The sequence below is a fragment of the Pagrus major genome, chromosome 18, assembly GCF_040436345.1.
Source record: "Pagrus major chromosome 18, Pma_NU_1.0".
Lineage (NCBI taxonomy): Eukaryota > Metazoa > Chordata > Actinopteri > Spariformes > Sparidae > Pagrus > Pagrus major.
In genome coordinates this window covers 17,573,275-17,593,474 of record NC_133232.1, presented here as the reverse complement: position 1 = coordinate 17,593,474, position 20,200 = coordinate 17,573,275, and the positions used below count along the sequence as shown (strand labels likewise).

The following is a 20,200-nucleotide window of genomic DNA, read 5'->3' as shown; positions in this document are numbered from 1 at the left end:
TTCCCCAGAATGCTGAGCTTTTTCTTAAACGCCATCTAAACAGAAAGAGCGGCGCAGCACTGTGTCTGTGCTGCAGACTCTTATTAGGAATTTTGAGTGCGGCTGGAGTAAATCCCATTACCCTAACTCTAGCTGGCACAATTAACAGCGGCTCAATGAGAGACTGACAGCTGCACTTCAGCTAACTCTCGAGCGGCCTTAAAAATTAAACTCTGTGGGCTGGTCTCATTTTAACAAACAGGCACGCTTTCCTTTGTTCAGCCTTTAAAACTTGTCAACAACGCTGCTCACAAGAATTCATCCACTGAACGCATGAGGAACCGGATTTAAATGTTGGTTGAACACCATGTAATGCAGTGAAATAGTGGAATATGTTAGACACAATTTAAAGAGGTGTGTGACGGCACCCGAGTCTCTCCCCTGGAGCAGTTGCTGAATAGTCACATTCCTTTATTGTACACACCAAAATGTCCCTAAACAAACAACCAACTCAATGTTTTATTGCTGCAGTCATCTACGGACGAATGGCTTTACTCTCTCTTCCCTCCATTCTGTATTTTAATCACTTGCACAATCTTTGTCTACTATTTGGCAACCCATTATGGCAGGAAAGAAGCTTAAATCCTACTGTTACATGAATTAATAACTTGTCTTTTACTTCTACTTTCTGCCCGACTGATCCCCAAATTTCATCTTCAGTATTTCCAGATTAGTTAATCCATCTTGTATAAAAAAAAGATGCTTTGCAAGTTGGAACTGTACAAGAGAGGATTTCAGGGCTGATCATTTCCCGGCCAAAGCTCCACTCAGCACGACTTTAATTCAGACACAAACCTATCTCTTTCATTTTAGATGACCATTATTTAGCCAGTGTTCAGTCCCTGTAAACCACGACCAGAGTCCCTTTGTCCTCTCAAATGATTTAAGTTTACGTCATCTGGCCTGCTGGCACCAAAGCAACAAGTCCTATTATTCAAACTGAAGTACACGGCAATCATTAAATATAAATCCATTTATCCTAATAAATTTATATATTTACAGAACATCGGTGCAGTTCGTTTTTCAGGACACAGGCCCAAACATCTTGCCAGGTGCAGGGTACAAAAATAGGAAAATGAAAAAATCCCATGCCTTGACAGCAGGCCAAACGGGATCATGAGGCAGTTGAAGCCAGTGAAGACCTTTACAGTCCGACGTAGCACGATATAAAGACGACAGTAGCCTAGTCCAGTGTGCAGGTGTTCTTTCTTCTGCCGAGTCAGATATTTCTAATTTGGTTGATTTGTTCCCATGCTTGCTGTTCGAGGACCTTAGGAAGAAAAAAATAAATGGATTCTGAGTGTGTTCTCCAGGATGTGGAAGTGCTTGGCGAGCACTTTTTGTTTATCTGTCTGGCAAGAAAAATAGTTTCCTCTCATTGTTTGCAAACTCCCATAATCCTTGTTTGCTTCCCATCTGTTAAAAGAAATGAGTCTTCACTCTTGTTGCCAGAGCAAAGTCTAACCACCTTTAGCCACCATCGTGTCCTTTGATAAGTAAACCACCCAGTAGACCATATTAAAAGCCCCGAAGGACACTGGGAACAGGATCCGTGCATACTTGTCAATTTTGCTGGTTCCACCCATGCCAGCAGTGGTGGGCTGAGAGCACGGCGTCTGCTTTAGCTCCAGTTTGTTCCCCATCATCTGGATGCGCTCCAGCTTGGGCCCCAGCAGCTGCTGCAGAGACGTGGAGCTGGCGTTCTGCTTGCACGGCGTCCCAGCCATCACGTCTGGTGTGGAAGCTGCAGCCTGAGGTGTACTCTTCACCAGCTGGGCAGAGGAAGAGGCCACGCTGAGCAGGCTCTCAGATTTGGGGCTGGAGCGGGAGAGGGTGGAGGAGCTGCCGTTGACTCCGCTGGCTAAAGCTCGCAGCGGTCTCGCTCTGCCCACTCCTGAAATGTTGGTGGTGGACTGGGCTCTCTGGTGACTGCTGGCCTCTTGGTGGGAAATGTAATTCATCCGCTTCCTCAGGTTACCATTGGTATCAGGATTCTGTTGAGAAAGAGAAAGATTTTTCTTAAAAACACTTGAAATGAAGAACCTGACCAATAGCGTGGCCAGCCAGTATTGACAGCAGTAAGACTGCCTTATGTTATTAAGAAAATAAGAAATTGAAACTAAACATTGATGACCCAATCAGCAGCCATTACTAGGTGCAGCAGACCTGTAAAGCCTTGGACTGAAAGGCACTGCATTCCAGATATGACATCGATATGTTTGAGGTCATTTAGAAACAATCACAGTTAAAAAGTCTGTCCACCAAAGAGCACTGGCAAGGTTACTATATAGTTATCAGATTTTTAAAATGTCAAATATCGGTCTCAAAAATCTAAATCCTATTTAACCCTGTCAAAGTCAGCTGTCGACCTGAGTGAGGAAGTTTCATTAAGAAGAGTGTAAGTGTCCCATCATGTTCCGGATGGGGTTTTTAAGAGGCTTTTAAAATTGTTGAAATAAGAAAATAAATAAAATACCTGCCCAAAATATTTAACAAACTCATTAAATCCAGATAAATATACCTGTCTACTAAGTGATAATATTATACATATCAAGCTTAAGTTCTGGACTGAGTGAGTCACAAAATAAGCAAAGCCGTTTTGTTTAAATATGGATCCACATGTGAGAGAAAACAACTTGAGGATTTGGTTCACATCCCTCCTGTCTGCTTCACGTTTGAAGGGGTTTGCAGGCAAGGTAAAACTCTGTTGCTTTTTCCTTCCTGAGAATCGGGCCGGGCAACATAAACCTTGTCATATTGATCTGATTACAGTCCCCCTGACACAGATGGCCTTCATCTGGAAGCAGACGATAGAGTGTGTGCAATACAGATGTCACTTACCAAGGATTTCACTCATTTCACACAAGCTTAAGACAGAAAGTAGGTAGCACTTCATCGGGGCGGTAATGCAGTGTAGCGTCAAAGGAGCTTATCCTTTGAGAGTTGATGTTTTCAAGCAGGGAGAGAGTGATGCTCGTACTAAGGCATTTGCAGGAATAATCCACCCCCCCACCCCTGAAAATGAAAGGATCCAGTGTTATTGTGTCCGATGTGCAGCAGAGGAAGTGTGCGCGTGGACGGTGGGTTTTTTTTGCTTTTCATCCTGGAAGAGGTAAAAGGTTCAGGAGCTGGAACTCAACACACCCTGACCTTGTTGCCAAGCCCTGTGGCAGCGCCAGCAGGACCTGCTCTCGAGGAAAAGAGTATTCATTTTTTCCTCCAGTTGCCAGAGCCTTTCTGAAACCTATACAGATGTACCCGGGCTGCGTTGCCGTGGCAACCTACTAATCCACTGAAGTGCCGTTGTCACTATACAGCATTCAGGCATGATTACGCCACACTGGGATTTGGACTGGAGGGGGCAACTTAAAGTAGTTAGTGTGAAACTGACAAATGCATTGCTGTGTTGTGTCAGCCTCAATGATAAGTTAACAGTAGCCTGATACATTTAACGTTATCTCTTCAGAGGAACATAAAGTCGAAGAAATAAGAACCTCTCCCTTCTTTCCACAGCCCCCCCATCTGAAAATCAGTGTTTACACAGCACCATAGATACATGGCTACAGTTACATGAACCGTGATTTGTAACACATTCATCATATCTGACAAAGAGCTCTAAAATAGCTTCATGGCATATTCATGAACTCTGATCCGATCCATATGTCAGCTGCCATGGTGTCAATGTAATTTGTTTCAAGTTGTGACACAGAAATACGAGATTATGTCGATGTATTCATGCAGAATTTCAAAATAAAGGCTCCACAGCAAACGGCATCATTGAGAAACACCTAGTACTTTCATGTAACATGTGTTATGAAGCTGTTTTTAGATCTTCCTGCTTTCACATTTTTTTCTGTTTTCTCTAAGCCAGATTCAACAAATTAGCAGCTAAATTTATGAGCGAAAGCTAAATTTGTCCAGGCTGATCTGGTAGTGAGTAATTTTATTGTCCACACTTAACAAGCAGTTGTTTCAACATGTCAAGCGGTGGTTGAAAGAGCAATTATCTGCATAATCAGGTGAAAGAAACAGGCAGAATTCATTATCCACCTTTTTCAGGAACATTGACAGCCCTAGAGAAATTGTTTACCACATATTTAACTAGATTGCCACTGAGCACAGCACATACCTCCAACAGTCCCAATTAATTCAATCAAGCTAAATTCAATATCAAATAACATATATTTAAATCCACTAGATCTGGAGTTTTATTTGGATCTACATCAAATCTATCTGGTACAGGTCTGTTCAGGGACAAGACCCATCCTTCCTCCAAGTTTTATGGAAATTCGTTCAGTAGTTTTTGTGAAATCCTGCTCACAAACCAACCAACCAACCAAAAACACAACAAACAACAACCTACTAACCAACGGACACAGGCAAAAACATGACCTCCTTGGCTGAGGTAAAAAATCACTTGTGGGTGTAATATGAAACAAATGTTTCTTTGTTTGTTTGTTTGTTTTGTTTTGTTTTTTGTGGAACCACCTGAGCTACATTTTCAGTTATATAACATGAGATTGTAGTGTAGTAGTTTCAATTTAAAAGTCAGATACAAGCAGGTTCTGGTGGTACATAGAAGCCTAAACTCACATCCTTGGATCAGATTTCCGCTGTTTTCTCTACATTTTCAGACCCTCCCAGTTCTTATTAGCAGGGGCACAGCTGACGATCCTCAGGCAGGCCCACTCCTGGCCATTCAGAAGTCTAGGCTAAAGGCCAGATACAGTAAGCACATAATAAGGGACATGCTGTGTAAGTGCTCCTTCAAGTTAAGTGCTATCAGACTATTTGCCACGGCCACTTTGAGGGAAACAAAAATCACCTGCAGCACTTCCTCTGTGTCCTTGACCTTGACAGGCGTGGTTTGGGGAACCGGGGGACATTTGGCCGGCTTCTTTTTGGCCCGCTCGATCTGTGCGTTGGTGAAGTAGTTTACGGCTGCAAACTCAATGAGGGCAGAGAAGACGAAGGCGAAGCAGACAGCGATGAACCAGTCCATTGCAGTGGCGTATGAGACCTTGGGGAGGGAGTGGCGAGCGCTGATGCTGAGTGTCGTCATGGTGAGGACAGTGGTGATGCCTTCAATGGGATCCAAACAGAACAATATCAAATATGAGAGTCTTCAAATCTGTGTATGATATATTTAATTTGTGATAAAAGCTATTTGCAATTAAGACTAGTTCCCCACAGATCAGCATGTCAGAATTAGATTAAAACACCCTGTGAGAGATTTCCTTCATGCCACTGCCAAATTAATGGTGATGAAGATCATTTGCACAGTGTTCAATAACCCATGTACATTTTGTTGCTCCTCATCAGCATATTTCATTAACTGAAAGCAGGGGGGATAATGACGCAAATATACTTTGCTCTCGGACATGGAAGACATGTACAAAAAGAACCACATTGTTTACACCTGGAGTCATTGATTTTTTTGGTCTTGTCAGGACAGCATACACATCTCTCAGGAGTTAGTGAAGACCACAACAGAGCTAAAACAGGAGTCAATAAAGGGCTCAAAGTGAGGGAAATATCAGGCTCTTTAGCTGCTGAATGCTCCACTATGTTCACCAGCTAGTCTCTAACTTATTCCTTCCTATTGTTTGGCATTGGGCAGGTAGTGTACAATAGTTTATCAGACATTTTTTTGCTGAAAACAACTGCCTGCTCAGCACCAAAGACCTGCGACAGACAAAGCTAACAACTAGTTGTAGAAGAAAGTGGATGTTCAGCAGCTAAACAGCCAGATATTTTTCTCAGGAGTTAGTGAAGACCACAGAGCTAACAGAACTAAAATGTGAGAGATTGGTGGGCTGAAAAAGGCTCACTTTTAGCTGAAAGTAAGGTTAATGGGAGGGGTAAAGGTAAACCAAAGCAGTCACATTTTATCCACTTCTATTTCATTAATAAAATGTTGATTATTGCAACTTTCTCACGTTCTCCGTGACTTAAAAAAAAGCTCCCCCATATTACACTTGGATGGTCAGCTACAGCTAACTAGGTTCACTAGTTAACCTGTAGACATTATGGCAGGATATGTTCCTTTTGCCTTTTTCACTGAGATTCAGTCAAATGCATTTAATGGAGAAAAAACAGCTCCCCCAATTAAGCTTTATCTCAACCAATAGGATTATCTCAGCCTGCAGATAAGCTCTACCTCCTAATAATGTTTGTACAGCTACAAGTCTGATGTGTATCAAAACATATTATGCCACCAAGAGCTTACAGCTGTCTAAAGGTATATCTCCTACTCAACAGCAGCAACTGCAGACTCTCCAACTGGGCAAACAATATGCAGTAAGTAAAGGAGGTTTACACAACACAGCTAAAGGAAACACCGAACTGACTCCTCACTGTATTAAGACGGATATCATAAAAATCAAATAAGTCACCAATCTGGCCAGCACGCAAGGTCACATGTGGCCCCTACAGTAACAGAAGGTTACAGTATAAGCCTGTAGCTCATCACTCGTCCTTGGTATTATTAACCAATAGCAATAATGTGATTTGGAGAAAATCCCCTTTACGTCGGAGACCTGGAACAATCTGTGCTGCAGAGTCCTTGCCCAACATAAATTCATCCCCTGCGCCCGGACGTGACCGCCATATAATTACCTGTCAATCAAAAGCAGCTGGGTGACATTGATAGGTGAACTGCGGCTTCAGGGCACAGACGGAGGATATTAACCTCTAATATGAAGCTGTTCTCAACGTAAGCTAAAACTGAGATGGTTGAGAGATGTACGATTTGACATTTGACTTTTCTCTTGTTTCCAACTATTCAAATGAAAGCATTAGCTGAAAAATCCCACTTACTGATGAACTTATGGTGTTTAGTGCAGTGCTGTACTGTATGTGCACTGTATATGATCTGATTATTTGTTTTGTATCATTTTTTCATAGTCAATGAATTTCACTTTTGATTGAGTGAGTTACCTTTCACTCAATTAAATCAGTTACTGCTTGCTCATTTAGTCATGCAGCTTATATTAGCGGTGTTAGCAGAGTACCGTTAGGCCCCAGGTTGCCAGGAGCTAAACTGGGCAAGAAAACCACCTTGGTGCTGTATTCCCTGTTGTCAAATTTGCAGCCAACAGGCTCGGCTGCTACATTACTGTAGGTTCTGGCCGTGTTTGGCAAGACCTCTGAACACTTTACTGGTTGTGTTCACTGGGAGCTCCCCGTGACCCCGTCAGACAGACTTGGTTACTTTGACATGTAGCTGCGTGGTGGGGGGCGTCAAAAAGCAGCTGGGTGCATTAGCGTAATTTACATTCTGCGCTAATGCTATTGGCTACTACAAAGCTTTAAATGGAGACAGTGAGAAATAAAATCTTGGATCCATCCCTTCATCCAGATCCAAACCAAAAGTTAATGGGCTCTATTTTGGGCCCAGACAAACATTGTTGTGATCAACAGTCATGTTTCATATCAGAGTCATAGACACCAATCTTTTTGTGCTTTTCGCTCCAACCCCTCTATCTAAAGCCAAGAAGCTGTAACTCTAATCCTCCCTACACTCCTGTTTGTTCTCCTGACAAACTGCCTCTTTGACACTCTTAGCGGGACACTGTGGTTGAGTCACTGAAGCAGGAAGTCAAAACAGAGCGTGGCTGCAGGGAGTAAGAGGAGAAATCCAAACACAATCCACCCTCCTCTCTTCCCAACACAGCCACACACTCACATTCACACACAGCGGATAACAGCAGAAATCCGCTGCCTCAGAAGCTCGACTGATACAACAATAGTTGTGCTGCTGTGACGCCTCTGTCATCCTGGACAGTTTGGGGCGGGGAGGCGGGGGCCGAGCAGCTGGACTGTCAGATACATTGGTCACTGCAGGAGAGCAGCATTGATCCCCCAGTGCTGTATTAAACTGGAGACATTTCAACTGAGGGGAAAACAGTGTTTCTCTGCTCAAACAAAACTCAAAACACAAACTGAACAGCCGACAGGAGAAACACACACTGTGTCAGATTCATGCTGAATGAATACAGGTGACGCTGCTGCTGCTGTGTGTGTGTGTGTGTGTGTGTGTGTGTTTGTGTGTGTATGTGTCATCATGATGGAGGTTGGTTGTTTGGTCACCATTTGTGATACAATGTGCTGTCACAGTTTGACTGAATGCTGCTGCCAGTCAACAACAGGCTTAGGGTGCACCACTCTTACACCATATTTTATATATTCGATATATAATACTCACAGTCCACCGGCAGAACACTTTCATTCTGTAACTTCACAAACTTCTGGCATCATGAATAGTCGACATGTCATGTAGCTGGTTCAAGAATCATTAATCACCACTGACACTCACGTTATTTTCTCTCACTCTCGTTAGTCATGGAGGTTCAAATTACCTCTTGAAACTGATGCTTCAAAACATAATCTATCAGAACTACGTACAAAATGGAGGACAAGTGTCAGTGCTATTATCACTGAATGACTTTCCATCAACATAAGTGGAGGAGCGTGTCTGAGAAGGTACCAGACTGAAACGTCTCTTAATAATAAAACAACAACACCTTGCAACAGTAGTCTAGTTTTAGCACTTCTGTCTGTCGTCCTGCCTCTCTGTCGACACACACTAATCAGTCTATTCTGGGACAGGGACCCAAACCTCGTACCAGGGGACTGAGGGAGAGCGCAACTGGGTCAGAGGCCAAAAACTGACAGCAACTGATAACAGAAATATGATGAATAACGCAACAGCCTTTAAAAATGTGAGAAAATACCTCATAATTTAATAACAACACTCTTCATAAGAAATATGACTGTTGTATTTAGATTTTAACTCTCACAGTAGTGTAGAATGACACTCCAACAGATACGAGGCTAACGAAAGTGTAATGTTAAATTATTATGATATCATCATATCATGCATTTTTAATACATAATGCTAATACGCTGCTCACCACTGAGCAGAACAGAGCAGGAGTTGGGAGTAAGTTAGACTGAAGATTAGGAGAAACAGAAACTCCTTTGATTGATCGCCTGCTGTTGATAATGCATTAAACACAAACATTTAAAAAGTAACTAATACTCTGAGCAGCATCGGAGAAGAATACCTTGTACTTTAACTTAAGTTTAATATTAATACCAGTAGTTTTACTTGTAATTGAATAATATTTCTGTCATGTAACTGTACATGTACTTGAGTACAGATTTTCAGTACTCTTTCCACCTCTGGTTATATGTCCATCTTACTAGCCTTTGTTTTAAAAGAGTGATGACTATTAATTTAAAAAAGAATCCAAAAATCCAACTTCTTTATATTTTTCTGGTTACTTCCTGGCTCACTTAGCCAGTAACTGCACAGAAGTCCTGAGCTAAGCTGCACAGCTCACTCTCTGTCCAGCTCTTCATAAAACTAGCTGTGTGCCTACTGAATGGCAAACCTTAGCAAGCCAGCTAAGAAGTCAATTTGATAAAGACAACTTTCAAATTGCAGAGAGTTGAATTTCTCTTCATTTGGCAGAGGGGAGCTTTCTCCACCTGCCTCAAGCTCCGGAGCCAAGCTAACACGCCAGTCTTCTCAATGAACAAACAGAGAGCAAGCTGAACCAACCATCCACCCTCCATTAAACTCCACACATGCAGCGAACAAATCCAACCTCAGATGTCAATGTAACAGGATATTACTGTGATTTGTCACTGTAATATAATACTGAATTACACCTTACACCGCTCCTTAACGAAAACTACTTACTACTGTTTTATTTTCAGGGTAAGGCCTTACTGCAAAACACTGTTAACTACATTTAGAAATCAATTAAAATAGATTACTGAAGAATAAATCATAATTTTGTCACAGGCTTCTGTTCAAAATGTAGAAATGGTGATAGAATTGAAATATCATTTTGTTATTTTTGTGTAATTTGAGACCTTAAACCCTTTAAATTTAAATTTATGGTAGTTATGTTTAGTGTTATGTTTCATTGTGTGGATAAGACATAGTTAATAAAATGTTCTTGATTAGAGATATTCTTTATGTAAAACTAAAAGTCTGTAGATATATAAAATCAAATTTACCCCCAGGAGCATCTTATAACAACTACTTTTAATTCTCTTGCAGGGTCTTTCCCTGTGAAGGTTTTATTACAGTTTCAACCCATTTAGAGAGTTATTTATCTGGAGAAGACTCTGTATCATCCACTATCTGATGAGCCAAAACAATTTTTATAGCTCCAAATTTCTGGTCTTTGCTTCAGGCATCTTTGCTTAGACGATGCATCAAAATGTGTTCTTCCTAATGCTGTCGGCTGTTCATTCTTGTATTTCAAACCAGTTTAAACTAATAGCAGCGGACTCACATTTCATCAGCTTGTTGTGCAGAGACACTCCAGCTCTGATTGCTCTGTTGGGCGTGCAGGCATCAAATAAATAAACAGAGAGAGCAGAAACGCTGTGCAGGATGAGGGATGTGTGAGGTCTACGTACCAAAGACTGTGCGTGCCGGGACTGATTCTTTATTTATCCAGAAGGACACTTGGGAGAGGATTACTGTCATTATGCAGGGGATATACGTCTGAATCATGAAGTAGCCCATTTTACGTTTCAAGTGGAAGTAGACCGTCATCACCACATATTCACCTGGAGGATCAACAGACATGAATTAGTTTGATGAACAAAGAGTTTAAAGTTGCGGCCTGACAGATTTCAGTTAATGCAGCTTTAGACAGATGTCACATTTGATTCTATTTGATCATCTTTTCGCACTCTTCTATATTTTAGTAACCCCGTCCATTCTCACCCAAATGGACACATGCCACCTGTTGCAACTTCCTGCTGCTAAAATCTTCTGCTTCAGTATTTATGTGAACCCAACGGCCCTCTCAAACGCCTCAACTCATCATGTTTCAAGAAGCAGGAGTCAAAGCTCCAAATCCTTCCGATATCTGCCAGCTGTGCTGCATTTGTACAGTTGTTGTCCTGTCATTCATGTGGAAAACACACTGTAGAGGTGGTAAATCTACCAGCTTTGACGTAGCACAATACACACAGACAGCTGAACATGTTTTCTCTCAATAAAAGAGAGCAGATTTTACACTCTTTTGTAAAAATAAGAAAAAAGAAGCCAAGTCTAGCACATCAGCCATCACCCTGCATCCAGTTTTCTTGGAAGCATTCAGCAAAATAGTTCAAAATGGTGAAAGGACGAGTTAGTCTCACCTGTGATGGATTTAATCGTTTCACTGGAGACCGTCTGGCCGATGAGATCATACTGAACGAGGCTGGAGGACTCAGGAGGGACCTCCACTGAATGCTGGGGCCCTTTGGTCCAAGTATAGATCATCTCTGTTTTTGGATAGGCATCTGTGGGCAGAGAAAGCCACCTCGATGTGAATCACTTACAGTAAGTTGTGAATGGTATAGCAAGAAAAATAAGACGTGCTGTGTATGTATGCAATATGTTTGTATGGGGTGTTGTATACTGTAAACTGTCTTTGTGACATGGCACGGTGACATTTAATATAATTAAATTGGATGGTTTTAAAGTCAAAATGACATTTGTTTTTTCTCTGAGAATTGATTTACCCTACCAGCCCTGAGGGGCAGTGTAACCCCTCACTTCTGTTCAAACACAGGAAAACCTCAGAGACACTATTCAGTATTTTGCAAGACAATAAAGAGGAACTTTCATTATACAGTATGTCATTGAAGTGGCACTCACTGACTTATAACTGATATTTGCTCATAAAAATACACAACAACATCCAATCCACTCTTTCAGATCCACTGAAACCAGCACAATGTGGCCGGATTCGAAGTTCAGAGAGGTCCCATCTGTCATATTCCACTCACCAGTGCATCATGCCTCACAGGTCTCAGGTCTCCTACAAAAGTTCAAATAAAATCTCCATTTTGTCTGACTTAGGGATACTTTAAACCATAAGAGCTTTTTTTCCTTTCCCAGTATTGCTTCCTCTGAGTGTTTTGCTGTACGTATCCCGGTGAGGTTGGCCAGTACGTGGACGCACAACAAAATGCCAGTTGTCTCTGCCTGCCACTCCCTATGGGACTCCACATCGGCAGGATACCAACTGTGCTGCCAAAATAAAATGACTCTGGTGTGTCATGGAGTGGAACGCAATGCCTGTGCACACAAGTCCAGATGGAGAAGCAGAAAAAGAGAGTGAGAGAGAAAGAGCGATGGAGGAAAAATGAAGACGGGGCAGACACGCACACACACACACACACACACACTCAGCACACACACATACATATACAAGACCACACACACTAGCTATGGAAAATATCTGCATAGGTCTGTGCTATCCTGAGGCAGAGGAAGGGATTCTGACCTTTCCTTCGCTTCAGGCCACATCAGATCCATGGTTGCTTCCTCCTGACTGGAGGCTAGCAGCAGCAGCGCCGGATGGTGAAAGGAGGAGGACAAGGAGGGGGGGGCTGATGACAATAACTGAGAAATGTGAATTTGTCCTCTGCAATGTCACCACGCTGGGTAATTGACGGCGGATTGGGTGAGTGTAAAGGCAAACTCGTTGTCTTTCCCTTTCCTTTCTCTTGCAGATGTAATCTTCCGATTGCTGCTCCTCTCCGATAAGACGGAGCTGCTCCATATGAGAAACTCCTTTTTTCCAGATAAGTCATTTCTGCTGACCAGAAGGCCCAATATAAACACTGATGCTGAGCTAGGGTTTCATTGTTCACAACAAAGAATGGAATACGTCATTACTGAGTATTAGCATTCAGTCGCTTTGTGTGTCACAAAGTGCTCAGCTCCTCTGCACTGTTTTCAGCAAAGAATCCATTTCAGTGTGAAGCAGAGGGTAGTCACGTGATCGAGTTTTATTTTTTTTTTTCCTTTTTATAACTAAGCTATGGCAAATTTTTTAGTTGTGACATACTTGCCTTCTTAAACTCTCCAAAACCTTTATTTAAAAAGTGCTACATGTTGTATTTGTAAATATAAAGCGTATGTAAAAGCTTTTTTAAATCATTAATGAAATCTGGTAACTAAAAACAAATGGGACCTTCACTGAGATGAACAGGAATCACCTTTAAAGGAATAGTTCGACATTTGTTTTTTCAGGGAATTAGTTGAGATAATGGACACCACTCTCCTGTCTGTCTCTTAAAGGTGAAGCTACTGTCAGCAGCTGGTTAGCTTAGCACGAAACAGTGAGACATTTGTTGACAAGATCTAACATGTTAATTAATGAGTTTCAGAGATGGTGGTTTACCTTTAGACGGAGGCAGGTTAGGTTTCCCACCTGCTATGCTAAGTTAAGCTAACTGTCTACTGGCTGTAGCTTCATATTAACCGTACAGACACGATAACGGTGTCAATCATCTCAGATAACTCTTGGCAAATAAAGCAAATAAATTGAATTATACCTTAAAGACTCTTTTATTTTGGTCTTTTGCTACATTTCACTGAAGCATTCAGTAATAATAAGCTAAAAAAAAAAGTCAAAGGGCTCTGCTGAAACTACCTGCTGTGTTTAGCTTGCAAATTGCGCTGCCTCCTGTTTAGTGATGCAAAGTAATCCAGTGGGTCTCTTGTGAAATGACACCAAGGGGCACAAAATGTAAAATACAGTGTGGAGGCCAGTGGAGGCTGCCAGTCTTTGCAGCAATGGGTTTATTTGTTTACAGCTGCTATAATAATGAGTCAGACACAAAGGGGAAACCTGCAGTAATGATTCATTGATGAAAAAATCACATGAAGTACCAACACGATAAGCTATCATTTTGTACTGTGTAATTGGCATCTTTTGCATGTGTCCTCTTTAGCAATTAGTTGTGAGTACACAGCTGGTTTACATTGTCCTGTCAGAGCAAATCAGCCAACATCTGGATGTCTGTTACCTGCCTCACCTGCTGTGTAAAGAGCTAGTGTACAATCAAAGGAGACAGGCTTTATTTAGATTAACTTATGTTGGATGTCACATTGTGTACTGACCATGTCTCTGTCCATCGCTGTGTCCACCTTTTTATCTATTCACTCACGCAGACACACTCACACACACACACACACACACACACACACACACACACAGAAGACTTACAGCTTCCAAACTTGAGGGGGCACGCATGTCCATCCATGGGGAAGTCCACGAGCTTCATGGGACACTCGGCGCTAATAGTCAGTCTGTCGAAGTAAAGGACAGAGTGGCTCAAAAAAGGACCAAATAGACACCCTCACACTCGCACACACATCCTTGTTTTCATTACTTGTGGGGACATTACATAGACTGGGGAACCATCACCCATACACTAACGTTAACCCCAAGTCTTCACCCTAAAATTTTGGTCCCAACAAAGCTGTCGGACCCCAAACTGTGAGTGGGATTTATGGGACCCCACAAATATAGAAAATCAAGAACACACACATGCACAAACACAAGCATCAAGGATATGTGCAAGAATGACGGATGGAAACGCCAGTTATGGTAAATATTGCGAGTCAACATCATCTTAGCACTGCTTAGAAAGGAAAATTGGTTTCACTTCATACAATTTCTGATGGAGAGAAGCTAGCTCGTGGTATGTTAAATGTTAGCATGCACTGTTGTAAACCCGCAATGGAGAAATAAAAAAAATTGGTTCCAGAGCCCACAGTTGATTCTTCTGATATGAATACATGCCAGTGATGTGATAGAAGGTATGCATTTACTTATACCAAACCCTGTGCACTGAAAAGGCAGAGGAGCAGCAATTTGACTGCTGTATTGAATTAAAGATTTAAAAGTTTGGCAGCCTCTGCACTGCCTCCGCACAGCTCTGCTCTGTTTACTGTGTGAGCCACTGGGTTTGATTTCACAACAAATCTGCCTGATTGCTTTAAATCAAATAAAGTCTGTCTTCTCTCTTCTCCAAGTTTGTTTTTATTTAATTAGCACAAACATCAAAAATGTGAACGCAATCATGTGAAGAGTCCACACCCGCTCACAAATGAGTAAATGTATGAAAAAAAAAACAGGAAATAGCCGCATGAACAAATCCATTTAATCAAAGTTAGGTTTAAGTTTTGGCTTTGACTGCCATGTGTGTGATGTTAACAGATTGTCTATAGTGATGGAGTATACTACATTACCTCATGGTGTACAGAATGGTGCCATTCTTCATGATGCGGAAAAGCTTGTTGGGGGCCGTCATGTTGTGAGCGACCGACTTCTTGCCGTTCCTGAAGAAGGTGTCTGGTGTCCATACTTTGGTCACCATCAGGTTGTTCAGCCTCAAAATCTCTATCGGGCCCTCATACATCAACCTCCGGTCCACCCACGTCTGTCGGAAGAACACGTCCATTGTGTACTCCTAAAACAGGGAAATCAACAGACAGAAAGAGGGGAAGAGAAACATATAAGGTTGCTTGGTTGGTAGGTGGGGTGATATTTACTTTTAATTATCAAGGGTTTGCATGAATGGAACGTCTCCCTCTTGCTCCTTCCTTAGTTTCCGTAGGAAGTAGAGCCTCTTCTGTGCTTTTCTAACCAGGGTGGTGATGTGTGATGACCATGACAGGTTTTCAGTGATGATAAATCCAAGGAACCTGAAACTGTTCACCTGCTCCACCTCAGCTCCACTGATGTAGACAGGGGTGCGTCTTTGCCCTTGGTTTTGCTGACGTTGAGCAGTAGATTGTTCTCTGTGCACCACTCTGCAAGATTGTTGATTTTCTCCTGATATGAACTCTAATTGTTGTTTATATCCAGAGTTCAGAGTTGGGTCGGATGACTTTGAAATGTAGTCAGTTCCTGAATGCATATTACATGGCAATTATTGCAATTAACATAATCCTTTTAATTACAAAAGTGTAACTGAATCTGATTACTGTTGGATTACTTTTGGATTACTTCAGAATCAAACATTAAAATCAATGGATGCAGCCACCAAAAGTTGAGATCCAAAAATATTCTTGTTTCTATTCAAACATCTCAAAACATTTCAATGCATATTAAAGATATTTAGCATATTTAGCATTTACAGTTGGTCAATTCAAAAAACCTTTACAGAAACAATAACATGCCTTTCATGACTTAATAGAATTAATTAAATAATATTAAAAGTTTTAAAGACATAAAGAAAATGTTATCACGTTATCCCTGATAATGTAACTATAATTTGTTTACACTTTGAGTTGATTATGGTCATCTGTCTATGTCATCCCAATTACATGTAAACAGTTACCACCCAGCCCTGCCTGTATCTCATCCGGAGCAAAGTTGTTTAAACTTAAGGTGCATGTAAATATTCACAGTATTAAAGCAACAACTGCATTAATGAACATATGCTTAAAGGAACAGTTCATCCAAAAATTAAAATTAAGTCATCATCTATTCACCCTCATGCTGATGGAAAGTGAAGTTTTGTAGTACACACAACATTTCTGGAGCTTCACAGCAAAACAGTGTTGCAATATTCTCCTGAACAACTGAAGTAGATGGGGACAGTAAAAAAACGAACTATGTTGTAATTACAACATCACGAGGGCACACTGGGGCCCGAAAAGACTTTTTCTCTGTGAGCTTACATTGTGAAAGAGAAGGTCAGTTGAGTCTCTAGTGCGTATGCTTTATTGGTCCCACAACGCGAAAGATCCGGGTATTTTTACACCCAGGAAGTCAAACTTTTTTGGCTTACACTGGGCGAGCAGTATGGTGGCCATTTTAAGGTTGGTTTGGGGTTTTTTTGGTTGTTTTTATTTTATTTATTTTATTTTGTTAAATGCTTTTTAAAAAAAGTCTCTATCTACTTCAGAAGCTCCAGACATTTTTAGTGGATATCAAAACTTCAGCTGTTCCTCCATCGGCATGTAGATAATGAGTAGATAATGACTGATACGTCATTTTTATGTGAAATTATCCTTTAACTCCATTTAAAGCGTGGGTACGTACCATTTCAACATCTGAGACAGGCCCAAAACTTGTCACATAAATGTCAGTCTTGACCTCAGTCACAGGACCTATTGAGTCAATGAAACAGACAACAAGTTCCCGTTTTAAATCCTTCCACGTCACAGTCCAGCCTCACAGAGACTCCAGTCTTATTCACACTTGTGTTTAAACAGTCTTTATGGGCCTACACCCATCAAACCCACGAGACATGCAATAGCTTATCTCCTCCAGAGCCTTTGCATAATGGAATTGAAAAAAAAAAATAGCTTAAAAGATGTTAAAAAAAAACATAATCCTGTTTTTTTTTCTCTTCTCAGTGAATGCATGTGGAGGCAGACTGTAAAGGCGCTGTTCATAAGTGCAGGGATAAGCAAAGCTACAGTATGGCCGGCTATCAGCACATTTCTGTTGACAGGCTGCTGCTTCAAACCAATGAGATGTCTCATCGTGGTTTGTTCGAGGATGTACAGAAAAAACAAATCCGGACTTTTAGCACTTGAAACTGTGCATTTAGCATTTTGTCCTGCAACATACACACCGTTATGTAACTATTGCTTTCGTTTAAACAGGCCAGCTCAGACTGCACAGAGGCAGGCTTACAGGATAAAGTCTCAAACACCATGTCACATCGCATGTGATTTAAAAAAGCTCGACCATGAGGCAACATGTTCCATACAATACAGAGGTGGGGGTAAAGAAAACACATGACACTGCTGCTTTAATGTTGCCATCATGAGTTATGCACTACATCCATTGTGTTTCCTTAAAGGGGCACTATGTAGTTTTGGGAGAAGAAATTCAAACTCAGAATTTTAATATTTACAATATTAATGAGGAAATTATTCACATTTTTTTCCATATCTGAATAAACAAGCTGTTCTCAGAGGAAAAAAAGGTCCCCAGAACACTGTTTGAAGCTAGAAAGGTGGCAGGGTCCGCCAAATATACAAAGTAAAACAGTATGAAATTGTTTTGTCCTTTAAGGTCAGTTTGTTTATTCAGTTTACTCAGTCATGAAAACAAAGAGCGTTTGTTTATTTTTGTTGTTTAGGAATACAAAAATCAGTCACTGACGATCTTTCTCTGCTGATTAAAATTTCTTGCCCAAAACTACATAGTGCTCCTTTAAAGAAGCTTCCCTCCTCTGCTGCTTTTCCCTGAACTTCTTCCCCTTTTTCTCCCATTAAAGGCTGTTTTTGAAGGTTTTTAGGCCCTAATGATTGTAAAGCCTTTAGAGGCACATGTTTTAACCTGAGGCAATACAATTAAACTGACTTGATTAAGACTTACAGGGTGTTTTCGGTGCTAATTAGTTTTACAGTCATGTTTTTGCACCTTGTGGTGCTTATGGCATAACATGTAGCAAAACGAAGTTGTAGCTTCCATTTTTATCCTGACAGTTTGTCTCAGAGGTGATGTATTATCACTATGGATAAAACTGACTTATTTGACGCTCAGCAGTTATTGCACTTTATGGTGTTTTAACTGCTTAAGGCATAAAAACTCAAATGAAAAGTGAAGTTCAATCTTTCCTTTTTTCATTAGGAGGATAGAGAGGTGATATATGATTACTATAGATCTCACTGACTTGACGTACACGGAATATGTGATGCTTAACAGTGAGCGTACAGCTGCCTTAAAGTGCGTAATGGTGTGTTTTAACCTCCCATGGCACAAAAAAGTAAAATAAAAGATAAAGTTGCCTCCTTCCTCCTCCACTTCGAAGATGTAAAATATTTCACGCCTGTTATGTGTAGTTTTCATACAGAACATGGGCAATAGTGCGCAAAAATCGCATTTATTTCATACATACCCCCGAATCCAGGTCGCAGCCTGTTGTCATAGCCGTCCAGAAGTCGGTCTAAAATGCGCGTAAAATTCTCCGGATAGATCCTTTCATCCTTCTTTGTCTGTCCAGAGATTTTCTTTACACTAGAAAGAAAAAAAAAAGAATGATGATACCATAACTTCAGTGCCCAAAAAAAAGAAGAAGAGAGTAAAACCTCTGTTTGTTCTGAGGCGAGGAGCAGGAGGATTTCAGCACCACGGACAGAGACACTGTGGGACTCACCAAGTCGCCAAACAGCAAAAGTAGAAGAGGGTCCGAATAAAAGCGGGGCGCATCGCTGTCACCGTCTCCTTCTTCTTGGCAGAAACCATCTTTGCATGCCATACTTCAAGCCTCTTTACATGTCACCACGCCAGATGTCTGTGTCCCGGGGAGGAAAACGAGGAGGGAGACGCGGCGGCACAGAGGGCAGAGCGGCGCAGAGAGGGAGCAAGTTGAGCCTCTTCTTCTCTTCTCTTGCCCTCTCTGCCTGCTCCTGCAGTCTCTCCACACACACGCACACACACATACACACACATGCGAGCGCACACCTTCACCCTCAGTCCCGGTCACCTCTCATCCAGATCCGAGCGGCTGCTGCTGCTGCTGGTGCTGCTGGTGGTGGTGGTTGAGCTGGCATCCAGAGAGAGAAACAATACTCTCTCTCTCTCTCTCTCTCTCTCTCTCTCTCTCTCTCTCTCTCTCTCTCTCTCTCTTTCTCTCTCTCTCTCCCTCTGTCTCTCTCTCTCTCTCTCTCTCCCTCTCTCTCTTCTCTTTCTGTCTCTCTTTCTCCTTCTCCCCTCTTGCGCACACACCTGCTTTGGTCAGGGCGCACACTAGACGTGCACTGCTTTGAAATGACTTCAACAGAGTCTCTGACTTCCCTCTCTGTCAAATCTCTCTCTCTCTCTCTCTCTCTCTCTCTCTCTCTCTCTCTCTGTGTGTGTGTGTGTGTGTGTGTGTGTGTGTGTGTGTGTGTGTGTGTAGGCCTGCTCCTGTCCTCAGCACCAATCTGAGCATTTGGTGTTTCCTGACAGGATGACCTCACCTATCACTCATAAGGCAACACTTTGCTTCATTCAACTTTTTGCGTTAGGGACCGTTTTTCCCTGCGTGCCCTTTGACCCCGGCGTCCGTCAGCGCTCCCCGACAGTGTCAGACGCAGCCTTAGCCTACATGTTGAACTAGTTTCAGGAATGCATTGGTGAGCGGCTGTATTAGGATTCAAATGGGTCAGTCTTGTCGCAATACGCAATCACACACACACACACGCACACAGGCACACAGGTACTGTAGAGGAACTGGGACAAGCCACATGCTGCTTCACAGATTTCTCTGCACCTGGGACAAGCACAAGACCTTCACCGCGCGCGTGTGTGAAGCGAAAGTGTGTGTGTGTGTGCGTGTGTGTGTGTGTGTGTGTGTGTGTGTGTGCGTGCGCGTGCGCGTGTGGCTCTGAAGGTGAAGT

The 20,200-nt window shown here is 41.9% G+C and overlaps 1 protein-coding gene across 1 annotated transcript; it reads right to left on the bottom strand.

Annotated features, from left to right (window-relative positions):
- Positions 1-1,499: 1,499 nt before the first annotated feature.
- Positions 1,500-19,064, bottom strand: gabra4 (gamma-aminobutyric acid type A receptor subunit alpha4). Its single transcript, XM_073486945.1, has 10 exons — positions 18,976-19,064; positions 18,718-18,836; positions 16,905-16,972; positions 15,104-15,324; positions 14,076-14,158; positions 11,212-11,355; positions 10,480-10,632; positions 4,865-5,121; positions 3,225-3,227; positions 1,500-2,033 (listed from the first exon to the last, which is right to left on the bottom strand). The coding sequence occupies exons 1-10, from the start codon at positions 19,062-19,064 to the stop codon at positions 1,500-1,502; spliced, it is 1,671 nt and encodes a 556-aa protein (XP_073343046.1).
- Positions 19,065-20,200: the final 1,136 nt, after the last annotated feature.